Source organism: Chiloscyllium plagiosum, unplaced genomic scaffold, assembly GCF_037043375.1.
Source record: "Chiloscyllium plagiosum isolate Xiang-an unplaced genomic scaffold, Cpla_swu_hap1 HiC_scaffold_1, whole genome shotgun sequence".
NCBI lineage: Eukaryota > Metazoa > Chordata > Chondrichthyes > Orectolobiformes > Hemiscylliidae > Chiloscyllium > Chiloscyllium plagiosum.
In genome coordinates, this window is record NW_028270139.1 from 4,012,459 (window position 1) to 4,028,275 (window position 15,817).

Here is a 15,817-nt window from a genome sequence, read left to right on the forward strand (position 1 = left end):
AAAGCAACAACAGAATGTCAACCTTTTGAGAAAGTCAAACAGAAGTGGTAATAGATCAAATATACACCAAAGGATACATTTCAAAGACTTGATGCCTAATAAACCTGCAGGAAAGAAGTGCAATTATTTTAGAATTTTAAGCTTAATAAGTTACCTCATTAAAATGGTCTTGAAAATCATAATAGAAAGAATCAACATATTTGAAAATGGCAGAATGCGACCTTTAGATTTGGGCCTGGAGTTGGAACAAGAAAAGGAATATCTAACCTAAGAACAGTGGTCTATAAATATCTAGTTGTAAACAAAGGCATTTGTATATGCTTCATAGATTTGGAAAAAAAGCATTTGATCAAGTCTCCTCAAAAACTAATTACTGTGCAGCTGAATGTGGTATTGACTGTAGAGATGTGAGATTGAAGAGAGGAATACAACAAGGCTGTATCCTATTGCCAAAGTTATTCAATTTATTCATTGATCAAAAAAAAAGCCGAATCAGACATACCTCAAGGTTAAAATGTGTGGAGGCAAGGGTGTAACAAACTTGGAATGTGCTGGTGATACAGCCAAATCAGAAGACACCCTAGAAAAGTCATGTAAATCAAGATTGAGTATAAAAATTAAATAGAGAAAAACAGTGGAAGCCAGAAGGTTTATATAGAAGAAACTAGGGTGAAGATGGAGTGAATAATGTCATACAGGTAGGTGAGTTGATCTGTTTAGGATAAGTTTAACAATAAGACTGCAGTTGTGGTGCAGAAGTTAGAAGGATATAGATAGGCATACAAAGTTTTGTGAAAATGAAGGCTTTGTTAACAAGAAAACTCAAACTTATCATAAGTTTAAAAACTCATGAAATGCTACATTTTGCTCATATATACTTTGGAAACCCAGACTTGTGGAAGAAAATAGAGGTCTTTGTAATGCGAATGCGAAGAAGTATTCTCCATACAGATTGTAAGTCAAATGAAAAGTGCTTGAAATAGAAATGCCAAATAGAACATTTTTTTTCAAAAATGACTTCTAGATATGAAAATTTCAGTACTTCTGCAGAAAAACTGCAGAAAATGCTTCTAGATGGTAAAATGGAGGGAAGCAGAAAGGACTGAGCTGAAGTGGATGGCAAATGTCACATTGTTTACAGATGAGATAAAGTGGATCTGTGAGGATGATGCAAAATAGACAAGCATAACATATGACAGCAGATTTCCTAGTTGTTGTAGCTACAAGTAGGATAAGACAAGTGCAGGGATAATGCAGGCGTTTATAGTTACAGGTATTTTGAGGAGAAGAAATGTCAAATACTTTAAATAATCTTCTTGACTGTGAGAAGACATATGGGTTACTTTCTTTTAAAAAGCTAACGCATTGAATATAAGTTCAAGAAGATTATACTAGAATTTTACAACATAAGTTAAATGACAACTAGAGTATTGCATACATATCAAGCCATACATGTTTTTGTGCTGTATGACTCTGACTACATCACAGAAAAGATCAGTTACGGTACAATTACACCATTTAAAAGGCATCTAGATGGGTATTTAAATAGGAGGGGTTTGGAGGGATATGGTCCAGGTGCTGACATGTGGGACTAGATTAGGTTAGGATGTCTGGTCAGCATGGACGAGTTGGACTGAAGAGTCTGTTTCCATGCTGTACATTTCTATGACTCTACGACATAAGAAATGGTGCAGAGGAGTTTAGTTCATGAGGTTTGTACATTGCTCTCCAGACCAGCATTTATTGCTTATCCCTAATTGCATAGCCTTGAGTAACTGTCTAAGTGGAGTTTGCATATTCTCCCCGTGTGTGCATGGCTTTCCTCTGGGTGCCCCGGTTTCCTCCCACAGTCCAAAGATGTGCAGGCTAGGTGAATTGGCCATGCTAAATTCCCCATAGTGTTCAGGGATGTGTAGGTTAGATGCATTAGTCAGGGATAAATGTAGAGTAATAGGGAAGGGATGGGATACTCTTCGCAGGGTTGGTTTGGATTTGCTGGGCCAAATGACCTGCTTCCACGCTGTAGGGATTCCATGTAGATAGTTAAGAGTCAGCCGCATTGCTCTGGGTCTAGAGTTGCATTTAGATAGACAGATTTTCTTCCGTAAAGGACATTAATGAACCAGATGAGTTTTCACAACAATCAATGTCTTTACTCAGCGAGTCATGAGTTCATGGAATGCCCTGCCAGTAGCAGTGGTGGACTCTCCCTCATTATGGGCATTTAAGCGGGCATTGGATAGGCATATGGAGGATAGTGGGCTAGTGTAGGTTAGATGGGCTTGGATCGGCGCAACATCGAGGGCCGAAGGGCCTGTACTGCGCTGTATTCTTCTAATGGTGGTTACATGGTTGCCATTAGGCCAGCCTTTTTTAATATTCCATATTTTTATTTAATTCAAGTTTCACCATTTGCTTTGGTGCATATCAAACTCAAGTCTCCAGAAGATGGATTGATTAGGAATGTTCACATTGACAGTTTCATTCCTTGTATCCTGCAAATGGAAATTGCAGAATACAACAGTTAAATCATTGGCAGTAGGTCTTGTGTAACAGTTTCACTCTGTGCAGCATTAGAAGTTTAGGTTTCTGGAATATTAGCCCAGTGACATTATCACTGTGCTCTTGTCTCTCCACAAGAATGGAGAATTTTAGCTTTGAATAAAGATTGAATCGTCTGGGATTATTTCCTTTGAGATAGAGGGGCGATTTAATTGAAATTATGATGGCCTTAAATAGAGTGGAAATCTCTTCTCCCAAAGTGTGGTGGTGGTCAGAATTTACTGTCTAATAGGGCAATGATTATATGATTCCTCAACATTTTAAAAATACTTAGATTATACAATTTCATGTAATTATCCACCAGGCTGTCAACCAAAACCTAGAAAGTGGGATTAAACTGAATAGCTCTTTTTTTTTCAGACAGCATGGACAGAATGACTTGCATGCCATTCTTTAAGCAATAACTGTTTATTTTTCTGGGTGGTGAATAGTTTTATCTTAATATTTAAGCTCAAATTACAATATTTGACCTATTAACAAAAAAAAGCCTCTGTACCTGTCCTGTAATTTCACATTATACTGTTTTAACTAGTATCGATGACTACCAGAAGGTGGCGCTGTCAAATCACATCTTGACAGTTATTGTTTAATTCACCTCAGTCAAAAACAGGTCTCTTATATGAATATATTGCAATGATACAGTTACATGGGAGAGCATCTAGGAGAGAGCAGTTGGAAATAAGGAGAGGAGCAAAATATGTTTGGTCATGATCATGGTGGTAGGAATGACAGAAATATTTGTGAAAAGTCAGTCATTCTTATTGATGTTCTTAAGAGAAGGAAGGGATCTAGGTAAGAATCCTAGGAAATGTATGGAAAGGTCAAGGGTCCTGTCCTGCCTTAAAAAAAAAAAATTGGAGCTGCACTAAACAAACTCCTCAGAGCAATTGTGAACAAATCAGACACAGAAACACATTTGCTGGTTAACTGCATTGTCATCCTTGCCAATGGCTGACAATCTGTACAAAAATTGGGAGAGTAGCCTCATGGACTTGAAAGCAACAGCCTGGCATGGAAACAAAGATAAATAGAAAATAGCAGGAAAATGATGTTTGGCCCTTTGAGCCTGCTCCATCATTCAGTTTGATCATGCCTGATCATTCCTGAAAACAGGAACAGTGAGTACTGAGTTGCATGTGTTGGGCATGATCATATTAAGTATGATATAGTCAGACTCAGAGTTATACCTTGCAGCAGATGTTGGAGATGGCTCAATCCCTGAGGGTATGTTCTGTCCCAATGGTAGAACAGCTACACAAAGCTAACATTACCGTTGGTAGGGGGAATGTTGCATTGGAATTTTTAACATTAACTCAAAACCCCATGAATTGTTACAGCATCAGATCAAACATCAGCCAGGAAGAATGCAATTCTGCTCTGCATTGAACATTTCTTATAAGAAGTATCATGGAGAGCATGGACATAACATATTTTGGGTGTGGGACAAGAATGACTTCGTGGCACCAATATTGATTGAGCTGGATAAGTTGTGATGTACACATCTACCATATACAGCAGCTAATAAGGGAAAAACCTCCTTGACATCGCCCTCACCAATTTACCTGTCATAGGTACTACTGTTACTTATGTAAATAGTCCCATCTTCACATTGAACATACTGCCATGTTGTGAGATATTACGCAATGCTAAAAGAATAATTTCCAAACAGCTCAAAACTGGGTATCCATGAGTCATCAACGGTAGCAGAATTATACTCAATCACAATCTGTAGCCTCATGACCTAATGCATACCTCACACTGGGGATCAGTTAACTCAGTTGATTCGATGGCTGGTTTGTGATGCAGAATAATGCCAACAACATGGGTTAAATTCCCTCCCTGGCTGAGATTATCATAAACAATTCTCCTTTTCAAACTGTACCCTCAGCTCAGGTTAAACCACCACCAGCTATTTCTATCTCTCTTTTCCTCTCATGAGACAGCAGTTCAGTGGTCCTCTAGAATGATTACCTTGCCTTATGCTGTCACTACCGTTAAGTGGAGAATTAGTGCTGGTTCATAAGAGCATGAGAATAGGAGCAGGATTGGACCATATACCTGTCAAGTCTGCATGAACATTCAGTATTATCAAGACTGATCTTTGAGTTCAACTCCATTTTCCTACAGGCTCCCAATATCCCTCAGTTCCCAAAGAGGCCAAAAATTTGTTTATCTCAGCTTTGCATATATTCAATAAAGGAACCTGCAACTCATAGGGTAGATAATTCCTTTGAGTGAAGACATTTCTACTCCTATCAGTCTGAAATGATTGTCCACCTAACTTGAAATTCTGCCTGGTGTTCTAAACTTACCAGTCAGGTTCAAACCCCTTTAGAATCTTGTACATTTCAATGAAATCAATTCTCATTCTTCTAAAATCCAGAAAACATTACTAAAACGTATTCAGCCTCCTATCATTGGAACACTCTGTCCTCCCAGAGACCAATCCAGTGAACCTTCATCTTAATGTGCTAAGGCAAAGATATCTTTGTGTAAATACAGAGACCAAACTGTACGCAATCTTTGAGATGCTGTCTCACCAGAAACCTGTCCAATTATATTAAGGTTTCTTTGTTCTTATATTCCAATCACCTTGCAATAAGGCCTACATGCTGTTCACCTTAAATGAAGAGTGCATGGGGGCATGTTGACTGCAGCATCAGGCAGATCTAAAAATGCGTTGTCAACCTGATGCAACTACAACACAGTTGAAGCTGCATGTGCTAAAGAAAACTAAAACAAATCCCACAGCCAGTGGATCAGATCAAAGCTCTACTCTCCTGCCACATCTAATCTTTAATGGTGGTGTTAAGGAACTAACAGGAAGAGACTCCTCATCTTCCGACTAATATTCTCATCTTTAATGTTGGAGAGCTCAGAACATGGGTGAGAAAGTCAAGAGTTACGACCTGTTTGGGCTTGTTAATGTTTAAAGAAGAAATCCAATCACCCAGCAAATAACAGGCAGAAATATGTCACAAGGTTTCACATTTAATTTTATATATAAATAGAAATTATGCAAAGCACAGACCACTAACTTGTAGTTTATGAAGGATTCATGCTATGAGTTCAATGTATTCCCAGCCTCCAGAATTCTCACCTCTTAGAAAATCTTAGTTAACTCACTTTTCTTGCAGCCATCACCTAAAAGGTCTATCTGAACTCTTTGGAATTTACTCAAGCTTTGCTTCAGTTTTGTAGCCATTTTCCAAGGTTCGAGATTTCATGAAGTCTGCGAGTTTTGAGAAGTTCCTTCCATGAACTTTTGACTAAGTGACTCTCAACCTTTTTTTTAAACTGACCTCATAATTCTGGATTCTGACAGCTCAATCCTCATTAGATTCCTGCACAGTGACTTCACATAGCAAAAAACACACATTTATTCACCTTTGGAAAATATGGACTTATGGCTCTGTGTGGGAAAGCCGTGTCTCACGATCCTGATTGAGTTTTTTGAGGAAGAGACAAAGATGATTGATGAGGGCGGAGTGGTAAATGTTCTCTATATGGACTTGATTAAGACCTTTGACAAGGTCGCTCATGGCTGATACAGAAACCATGGAATCCATGGTGAGCTGGTAAGGTGGATACAGGAACAAAAACAGAAATTGCTGGAGAAGCTCTTTAGGTCTGGCAACATCTGTGGAGAGAAATCAGGGTTAATGTTTTGGGTCCAATGACCCTTCCTCAGAACTGGACCAGAAATGTTAACTCTGATTTCTTTCTACAAATGCTACCAGACTTGCTGAGCTCCTCCAGCAATTTCGGTTTTTGGTTTTGTTTCTGATTTCCAGCATCCGCAGTTTTTTTTGTTATTTTTTGGATGGATACAGAACTGGCTTAGTCATAAAAGACAGAGTGGCGGTAGTAGGGAGTTTTTCAGAACTGGAGACCTGTGACCAGTGATGTTCCACAAGGATCAGTGCTGGAATCCCTGTTGTTCCTGATATATATAAATGATTTGGGCGAGTACATAGCTGACCTGATTAGTGAGCTTGCGGGTGACATAGATATTGGGGGAGCTGTGGCTAGTGAAGAGGATTGCTCGAGAATACGGCAGGATAGAGATAGGCCAGAGAAACGGCAGATGGGGTTTAATCTGGACAAATGCGAGGTTGATGCATTTTAGGGGATCTAATGCAGGAGGGAAGTATATAATAAATAGCAAAACCCTTATTAGCATCAACATACAGAGAGATCTAGACATACTAGTCCACAGTTCCCTGAAAGTGACAACACGAGTGGATCAGGTTGTCAAGAAGGCATATGGCACGCTTGCCTTCAACGGCCAGGGCATAAAAATAATATAAAAAGTGGCAAGTCATGTTGCAGCAGTATAGATCTTTAGTTAGGCCATATTTGAAAGATTGAGTCCAGTTCTGGTTTCCACACTGTCAGTAGGATGTGGAGGCTTTGGAGAGGGTACGGAAATGGTTTACAGGACGTTCTCAGGTTTGGAGGGTAATAGCTATGAAGAGAGATTGGACAAACTTGGTTTGTTTTCACTTTAACATTGCAGCATGAGGGGTGACCTGATAGAGGTTTACAAAATTATGAGAAGGATAGATATGTGCATTTTTGCGAAGATAGAAATGTCAATTACTGGGAGATATAGGTTTATGTTAATTTTTTTTTACCTGGAGGATGGTAAGTGACTGGAATGTGTTGTTAGAGGATTTGTTGAAGGTGAATACAATAACAGCATTTAAAAGGCATCTTTACAGTTTTATGAATTGGCAGGGAATAGTTTGGAAGGGCATCATGTGTTGGGCTGAAGGGCTTGTACCTGTGCTGTTCTTTGTAATACCATTGGTTTCCAATAGCCCTCTGCTACAGTGTCAAACTGCAACCAAGCAGATTACCTCCATACACCCTAATTCTAAATCCTAACACAGCAACTGCTTTTCACTAAGGGTTACAATGGATTTCTTCCTTTATTTTCCAACTAAACACATTTTCCACTTGTTTTTCCCTTCATCAACTCAATCATGCTGAATATTAGCACCTGATCACAAACTTCAGGGATTACTGATTTAACCTACTTCAAGCTGTAAATCTGGCTTTATCTCTTTACTGTGCTTCCAAGTTAGACTCCAAATTGACACATTCTGTGATAGATTGTGGCTAGTTACATTGCTTAAGGATCTGTCCTCGGCCTCAGGTTTTAACATATCAATAATTCACTTCATTGAATATAGGAGAGAGTTCGATATCTTAAATTTGTTGACTGTAGTAATAGAAATAATAGGAGAATGTTGAAAGTGACAGTGATAGATTAAGTAGGCAAAGTTTTAGCAGATAGTTCATGTAGCAAAATGTGAGGTAATCTCTTTAGACTAAAGAAAGATAGATCAGTGTACTTCCTAAATAGTGCAATATTTGTAATTGTGAATGAGCCAAGATGTTGATGAATCAAAGTACTAGAAATTACAATAAAGTAGAGGCAGGTACAAAAATTAATCACATGGCTGTCGGGATGTTAACCTTTACCTCAAAAGGGTGATTAGTCAAAGGGGTGGAAGTCAGCTCTGGCTTGACCACATCTGGAAACGGTCTTCAATTCTTCTTTCAAGTGTATATTGGCCTGAGAGGACTGCAGTGCATTTTGTGTTGAATTCAAGGAGCTGAATAATCCATTCATGATCATATTATTGTTGAATTTGATTTTCTAATCTTAATTGATTCCTAACTTTCTGATAGATGCTGATTCTCATCAGGAATTCAGTATTGTGGCTGGTAACTTGTCCAGGTGGCTGTTTTCTGAGAATCTTAGCAGACTATTAAGTCAAGAGCATAGTGCTGTCCTCAAAAGATACTTTAAGAATTTTGATTTATTTTTAGGCCAGGTTTTGACTGAGGAAATATCATAGTCATAGAATTTCTGTATTGCTCCTTTTTACACTGATTTGTACTTTGTGTGCACTTATGGTGTTTGTTTTCTTAAATGCTATTAATGGATTTTTAATATACAGTTGATTTTTAACATCTTATTTTTATGCATACTCTTTTCAGCCCCATTACCCCTCCTGCTTTGGCAGAGCTGCTTACCCTCTTAGAAAAAGGATTTATATCTTCATCTGCAGCAAAGCAAGTGAGTAAACAGCAACTGCTACTAAAAAGTCTTCATTTGTTTTACAAGAAGCTGTCTAATAACACGAGGGAATCAAGTAACATCAAATCCTGATTTTTTTTCAACATTGAGGCATTTTCATTGGTTTCCTGATGGAATTCTTCAATTGTTTCAAAATCTGAGACTTTTTATTTCTCAAAACTCCTCCTGTCTCTCATTCTTCTCCTCAATGTATTAACACCTTGTTGAATATGGTTTAATAAGTGCTAGACATCTAGTAGATTCATACTGGTGCACTTTTCCAGACAAATGCGAAACAATGCATTTTGGAAGGTCTAATTCAGAAGGGAAGTTAACAGTAAATGGCAAAACCCTTAGTAGCATTAAGAGGGATGCAGGCATAAAGGGGTCAACAATGCCCTGAAAGTGACAACACAAGTGGATAAGGTGACCAAGAAGGCATATGGCATGCTTGTCTTCATTGATCAGGACGTAAAAATAGTATAAAAATTGGCAATTCATGTTGGTGCTATATAGAACTCTAGTTAGGCCACATTTGAAAAATTGTGTACAGGTCTGGTTACCACACTGCCAGAAGTATATGGAGGCTTTTGAGAGGATACAGGAACAGTTTGCCAGGATGTTCCCTGGTTTGGAGGATGTTTACTATGAGGGGGAATTAAACAATTTGGTTTTCACTTGTATGTTGCAGCATCAAGGGTGACCTGAAAGAATTTTACAAAATTATGAGAAGAATAGATGGATGAATTTTTAGCCAAGGTAGAAACATCAATTACTAGGTGATGTAGGTATATGGTTTTTAAAAAAAGGGTAAGTTTAAAGAGGTGAAAGGCACATTTTTTCATGGAGAGTGGTGAGTGCCTGGAATATGGTGCCAGAGGAGTTGATGGAAGGGGGTCCAAAGCAATATTTAAGAGGCATCTTGACAGATATATGAATAGGCAGGGAGTAGAAGAATATGGACTGCATAGATGCAAAAAACTTTTAGTTTAGAAGGCAGTCTTAGTAGGCCAAAAAGCCTGTTCCTGTGCTGTACTGTTCTTGTGATGGAAATCAGAGTCAAACCTAACCCTTTTATGTGTATCTGTTTTTTGTTATTAGATTAGATTAGATTAGATTAGATTACTTTACAGTGTGGAAACAGGCCCTTCGGCCCAACAAGTCCACACCGACCCGCTGAAGCGCAACCCACCCATACCCCTACATTTACCCCTTACCTTACACTACGGACAATTTAACATGGCCAATTCACCTGACCTGCACATCTTTGGACTGTGGGAGGAAACCGGAGCACCCGGAGGAAACCCACGCAGACACGGGGAGAATGTGCAAACTCCACACAGTCAGTCGCCTGAGGCAGGAATTGAACCCGGGTCTCTGGCGCTGCGAGGCAGCAGTGCTAACCACTGTGCCACCGTGCCGCCCACCAGCATCTTTTGTGATGCTGGCAATGTTGGAAAAAAATCAGTGTTTGTTGCTCATCCAAAATTGCCTTTGAGAAAGCATTGATGAACTGCTGCAATCCACCAGGTTTCGGCACACTTTGTGGTCGTCGGTCATTGGATCCCTACAGTGTGGAAACAGGCCATTTAGCCCACCAAGTCAGCACCAACCCTCTGAAGAGCATTCCACCCCATCCATGTAACCCTACATTTCCTAAGGCTAATCCACCAAACTGCATACCCCTGGACACTTTCAGTAATTTAGCATGAATAATCCACCTAACCTGCACATCTTTGAACTGTGGGAGGAAACCAGAAAACTTGGCGGAAACCACTACAGACACAATAAGAATGTGCAAACTCCACACGGCTAGTCATCCAAGGTTGGAATCAAACCCAGATCCATGGTACTGTCAGGCAGCAGTGCTAACCACCGAGCAACCTTGCAGCCTTGGAATTCCAGGCTGGACTCAGCACCTGAGAAGGAATTGAATTATAGTTTACAGTCAGGATTGTGTAAGACGTAGACCGGAACTTGTAGATGATTGTGTTCCCATGGATGCATTGTCCTTGTCTTAGTGATAGTGAAATAAGCTTGGTGAGTTGCTATAATTCATTTTGGGTATGGTACACATGATGCCATTAAATCTCAAAGCAGAGAGATTGAATGTTGAAAATGGTGGGTAGGATGTTCAACAAGCTTTTTGTGCACGATGTTGAACTTTCTGATTGATTTTAGGATTGCATTCATTTAAGTAAATGTAGAGTATTCCATCACATTCCTGACCTGTGCCCTATTGCTGGACAGCAAGGGAGTTGAAGGTAAATTCTTGCTATAAAATTTCCCATCTCTGGCCTACTCTTCTAGCCACAGTAATTTTAGGGCTAGTCTACTTAAGTATCTGATCCATGGTCAGTCTTCCACGATGTTGTTGATCAGGAATTCAGCAATGGTATGACTGTTGAATGTCAAGGGAAGGTAGTCATTATCTGGCATTTGTGTGGTGTGAATGTTACTTGTGGATACCAGCCAAAGCTTGAATATTGTCCAGATCTTGTTACATGTGAACAGACTAAAATTATTTGGAAGTGTTACTGAGTACTGTAAGCATGCCCAATCCTGACCTTAGGATGAAGGGAAGATCATTGATCAAGCAAATGGTTGGGCCTAGAATACCCCTCTGAGGAACTCCTACAGAGATGCCCTCTGGATTGAGTAGATTAATCTCCAACAACCATAACCGTATTCCTTTGTATGAGGTGTGATTCACATCAGTGGAGAACCCTCCTCACCATGATCCCTATTGACTTCACTTTTGTTAGGTCCCTTTGATAACACATTGTCAAATACTGACTTGATGTCAAGAGTTTGAGTTCAGCACTTTTTGTCCATGTTAGGATCAAGGCTCTATTGAGATCAGAAGCTGAGCAACCCTAGCAGAACCTAAACTGAGTGTCACTGGGCAGGTTATTGCTGAGTAAATATCACTTGATGACACTGTAAATGACATTTTTTTTGTCACTTTGGTCATGATCAGGAATGGACTAATAGGGTTGGATAGATGTATTGAACTCCCTGACTACTGAATAACTTTCCATATTGTTGGATAGATGCTAGTGTCATAGCTGTATTGAAACAGCTCAGCTGGGGCCTTGGCAAATTCTGCAACATGATTTTTTCGGCACTATTAGGATGTTCTCAGGGGTCATAGTATACCTGTGGCTAATGTCTTTATCCTTTTCTTTCTATCACGTAGTGTTTTGAGTTTGCTAACATGTGGCATTTGTGATGGTTGGGCATCAGTAGACAACCAAAATGGATCACTTGCTTGGCACAACTGAAAATCATTGTGAATGCTTTAGCCTTGTCTCTTGCACTAATGTACTGGGCTCCTGATGATGTGGATTGCTTCATCCAGTTATCTAGCTGTCAGCTACATTCTTGACTGAATGTGACAGACTGCAGAGCTTTAATCAGATCTATTTGTTGGAGGATTGCTCAGTTTTATTAATTGCATACTGCTTAAGCTGTTTAGCATGTGTGCAGTCCTTAGTTGTTGTCTCATCAGATTGCTGCCTCACATACCCTTCTGCACTCCTTATTGAACCTGTGATGAACCTGTGGCTTGACTGTAATGCTAGAGTGAAGAATAAGTCAGGCCAGGAAGTTATAGATAAGTAGTGGAATACTGTTGATGACTCTCTTCGTATCCAAACTTAAGCTTCCAGCTCTGTTCTGAATCTACCCTTTTTAGCAAGATGGTAGTGCTACAGAATGGCCAGTATCCTCACTGAAGTTGAAACTTTTTTCTCCACAAGAACTGTGCATTAGTTGCTCCTCACATTAGTATCATGGACAGATACATCAGCACCTGGTGGATTTGTGAGAGCAAAGTCATGTATGAGGTTTTTTGTCTTATTTATTTCCTCATCACCTGCTGCATGCCCAATCTGGTAACAATATCCTTCAAGACTCAGTCAGATTTGTCAGTAGCAATGTTATTGAAGTTCCCCTCCCATAACACAATCAGTACCCTTGCTATCCTTCGTGCTTCTTCCAAATGACGTTCAATGCGAAAAAACACTAATTAAGTAGCTAAGGGTGATGATAATTAGCTGGAAGTTTCTTTGTGCATATTTAACCTGATACCATGAAGCTTCACAGGATTTGGAATTAACATTGATGACTCCCACTAATGTGTACCACTGAGAACATACTAAGGAATAGTAATGGATGGGCCTAGGACTTTTATTTAAGATATGATTTGGTGAGTATGACTGTCAGGCTGTTGATTGACTAGGCTGTGGGACAGCTCTCCCAACTTTGGCATAGCTCAGAACTGAGATAAAGAGGGTTTTATAGACTGTGCTGTTGTTATTTCCAGTGCATGTGTTAGTACCATGCATTCTATCTAGTTTTGTTCTGCTTATACTTTTTGTAATGTTTCGATACAAATGAGTGGCTCATTAGACTGCTTCAGGTGGAAGAGTCAATCACATTGCTAGGGGCTTGGAATCACATTTTGGCCAGACCAGGTAAGGGTGGCGAACTTCCATTGCTAATGTATCCCAGAATAGTAGCCTGAACTTCTGGATTGCTAATCTACTGACATTTCAATACACCACTATCTGCTAATTTTGTAGGCTAGAGTACCTAGTTTTGTTATTTTGTTTACTGTTGTCACCTCATCTGCTATGAGCTAACAGCCCAATTGGATACTTAAATCGGTTATCAGTTTGTTCTGTAATCTGGAAAGCCTGATACACAGCACTCAATATCATTAATTAATTTATTCTGCATCAACATTCTGTATTCACTGGCATAGTACTGAAGAATTTGAATATCAATTTTAAAAATCATGAGCAAGCAATTATAGAATTTACTGAATCACATGATTAGCTAAGTCTGTACATTATGCATTTGCAGCACTTTTTACCATAGGTGCTTTGAGTAGTAATGGTTTTGTATTGGGTTTGTAGGTATTTGTTGAACTATGGAAAGGAGAAGGGAAGTCTGCAGTCCAGATAGTTGAACAAAAGGAACTGGGGCTGATTCAAGACCACAGGAAACTAGAACAGATCTGTCAGCGTGTTATCGAAGATCATCCTTCAGAGGTAAGCTATTTCAACAAATGCTGCTGTTTTTTCAGAAGTTTACTTGAGTGTCAGATTAAGGGGAAATAATTATGTAGCAAATGATTGCTGTAAAATCAAATCGCTTTTTTCTCATAAATGTTATGGTAATTTTTCTGCCATTTAATTGCTTAAATAATGTATTTTTGTGAGTAGAGTAGATGTAATGGAATATTGAAAAGACTTTTGACAGTCAATAAAATGCATTCTTTGATTATTTAATGCTACTCTCACTTTTTCTAAAAAAAGTAGTACTATTTGGCTAAAAGCATATTTTGCATGTTGGTAACCAAAAGAGAAAATGCTGGAAAATCTCAGCAGGTCTGGCAGCATCTGTAAGGAGAGAAAAGAGCTGATGTTTTGAATCTAACTGACCCTTTGTCAAAGCTAAAAAAAGGGAGAAATAGGGAGAAATTGATTGTCTTTCTTTCTCTCGCTCCCCACTCTCTCATCATCTTTTTCCTCTCCTCTTCCCCCTTTGCTATCCTTCTCCCCTGTTTTCCATTTTGCCTCTGCTTCATCCATCCCCCCCCCATCCCCACATATTTTGTCACATAGCACCGGCTCCAGCCTTGGTCATTCACAGCTCCTAATCTCCCTATAATCTCTCTATGCACTGTCATTATCACCTTTATTGCTACCTTTACTTCAGGAGCCATGACTCCCCTTCTCTCAGCCTAGTATAAATACCTCCCTATTTCTCCCTTTTTTTAGCTTTGACAAAGGGTCAGTTAGACTCAAAATGTCAGCTCTTTTCTCTCCTTGCAGATGCTGCCAGACCTGCTGAGATTTTCCAGCATTTTCTCTTTTGGTTTCAGATTCCAGCATCCGCAGTAATTTGCTTTTATTTTGCATGTTGGTGCTTGTGAGATTCCTAGAAAACAGTCATTGATCTTTTCATATTTCTCTCTCCTAACATAAATAACAAGATGTTTGAAAGGAAGTTAGATACTTGCTGAGAGGTAAGTCCAATAAAGAAACATGTAGAAAGGGTAGGGAACAGGAATTGAAGATGTGCAAGTTTATACATGGCTATCGAATTAATTGTACAGGCTGGATGTCTTTAAAAATTTCCTCATTTCTTAACTTTACCATTTCAAGTTCATTTATCTCTGGATGATCCATGATTTAATTTATGGAGAAAAGCTCTGTTCATCCACTGCTGCTGACACCTAAGCAGAAATTGCTGGAAACGTTCAGCAGGTTTGGCAGCATCTATGGAGAGAAATCAGAGTTAACATTCAGATCCAGTGACCCTTCCTTAGAATTCACAGGAAGCAGAGTGTGAGGATGTGTAGTCAAGGTAATTGTGGGGAGTCGATGGATATTGGTAGCCAGCCTATCCCCAGAAATGGAAACCAAGATGTCAGAGAAGGAAAAGGTGATGTCAGAGATGAACCAGGTGAAGATGGGGTGGAAACTGGAAATACAATTGATAAATTTACCAATTCTGGACAAGAGAGGGAGATGGTACCGATATTGTCATCAATGTAGTAGAGGAAGAGTTGTGGGTGGGGGCTAGAATAAGTCTAGATAAAAGAATGTTCCACATATTGCACAAATAGACAGGCATAACTGGGGCCCAAGCAGGTACCAATGGCCACCTCTATGACCTGAAAGAAGTGAGAAGAGTTAAAAGAGAAGTTGTTTGGGGTGAGGATGTGCTCATCCAGGCAGAAGAGGGTGGTGGCGGATGGGGATGTTCATAACATTTTTCCAGGTAGAAGCAGAGCGCTCTGATATCATCCTGATGAGGGATGGACTTGTAAAGGGATCGCATGTTCATGGTAAAGAGGCAGCTGGATCCCACAAATTGGAAATTCTGAAACTGATGTAAAGAGGAGCCATGGATGTAAGTGGGCAGGAACTGGTTGAGGGGAGAAAAGATGGAGTCAAGGAAGGAAGAGATGACTTCTGTAAGGCAAGTGTAGGCAGAAACAATAGGGATGACCAGGCAGTCCTATTTGTGGATTTTGGGAAGGAGGTAGAAGTGAGCTTTCCGGAATTAGAAGACTGTCAGCTTGAAGGCAGACAGACAGAGATCACCAGATGAAATGTGGTTGGTGACTGTGGCAGACACTATGGCCTG

General features: G+C 39.6%; 1 protein-coding gene across 4 annotated transcripts in view; it reads left to right on the plus strand.

The window, feature by feature from the left end:
- gatb (glutamyl-tRNA(Gln) amidotransferase, subunit B) overlaps window positions 1-15,817 on the plus strand; it is a 75,487-nt gene that overhangs the window by 53,140 nt on the left and 6,530 nt on the right. For all 4 annotated transcript variants that reach the window (XM_043699738.2, XM_043699751.2, XM_043699762.2 and 1 more), the window contains 2 exons: window positions 8,575-8,653; window positions 13,576-13,710. In XM_043699738.2, coding sequence (XP_043555673.2) covers window positions 8,575-8,653; window positions 13,576-13,710 — 214 coding nt within the window. The remainder of the gene's footprint in view (window positions 1-8,574; window positions 8,654-13,575; window positions 13,711-15,817) is intronic.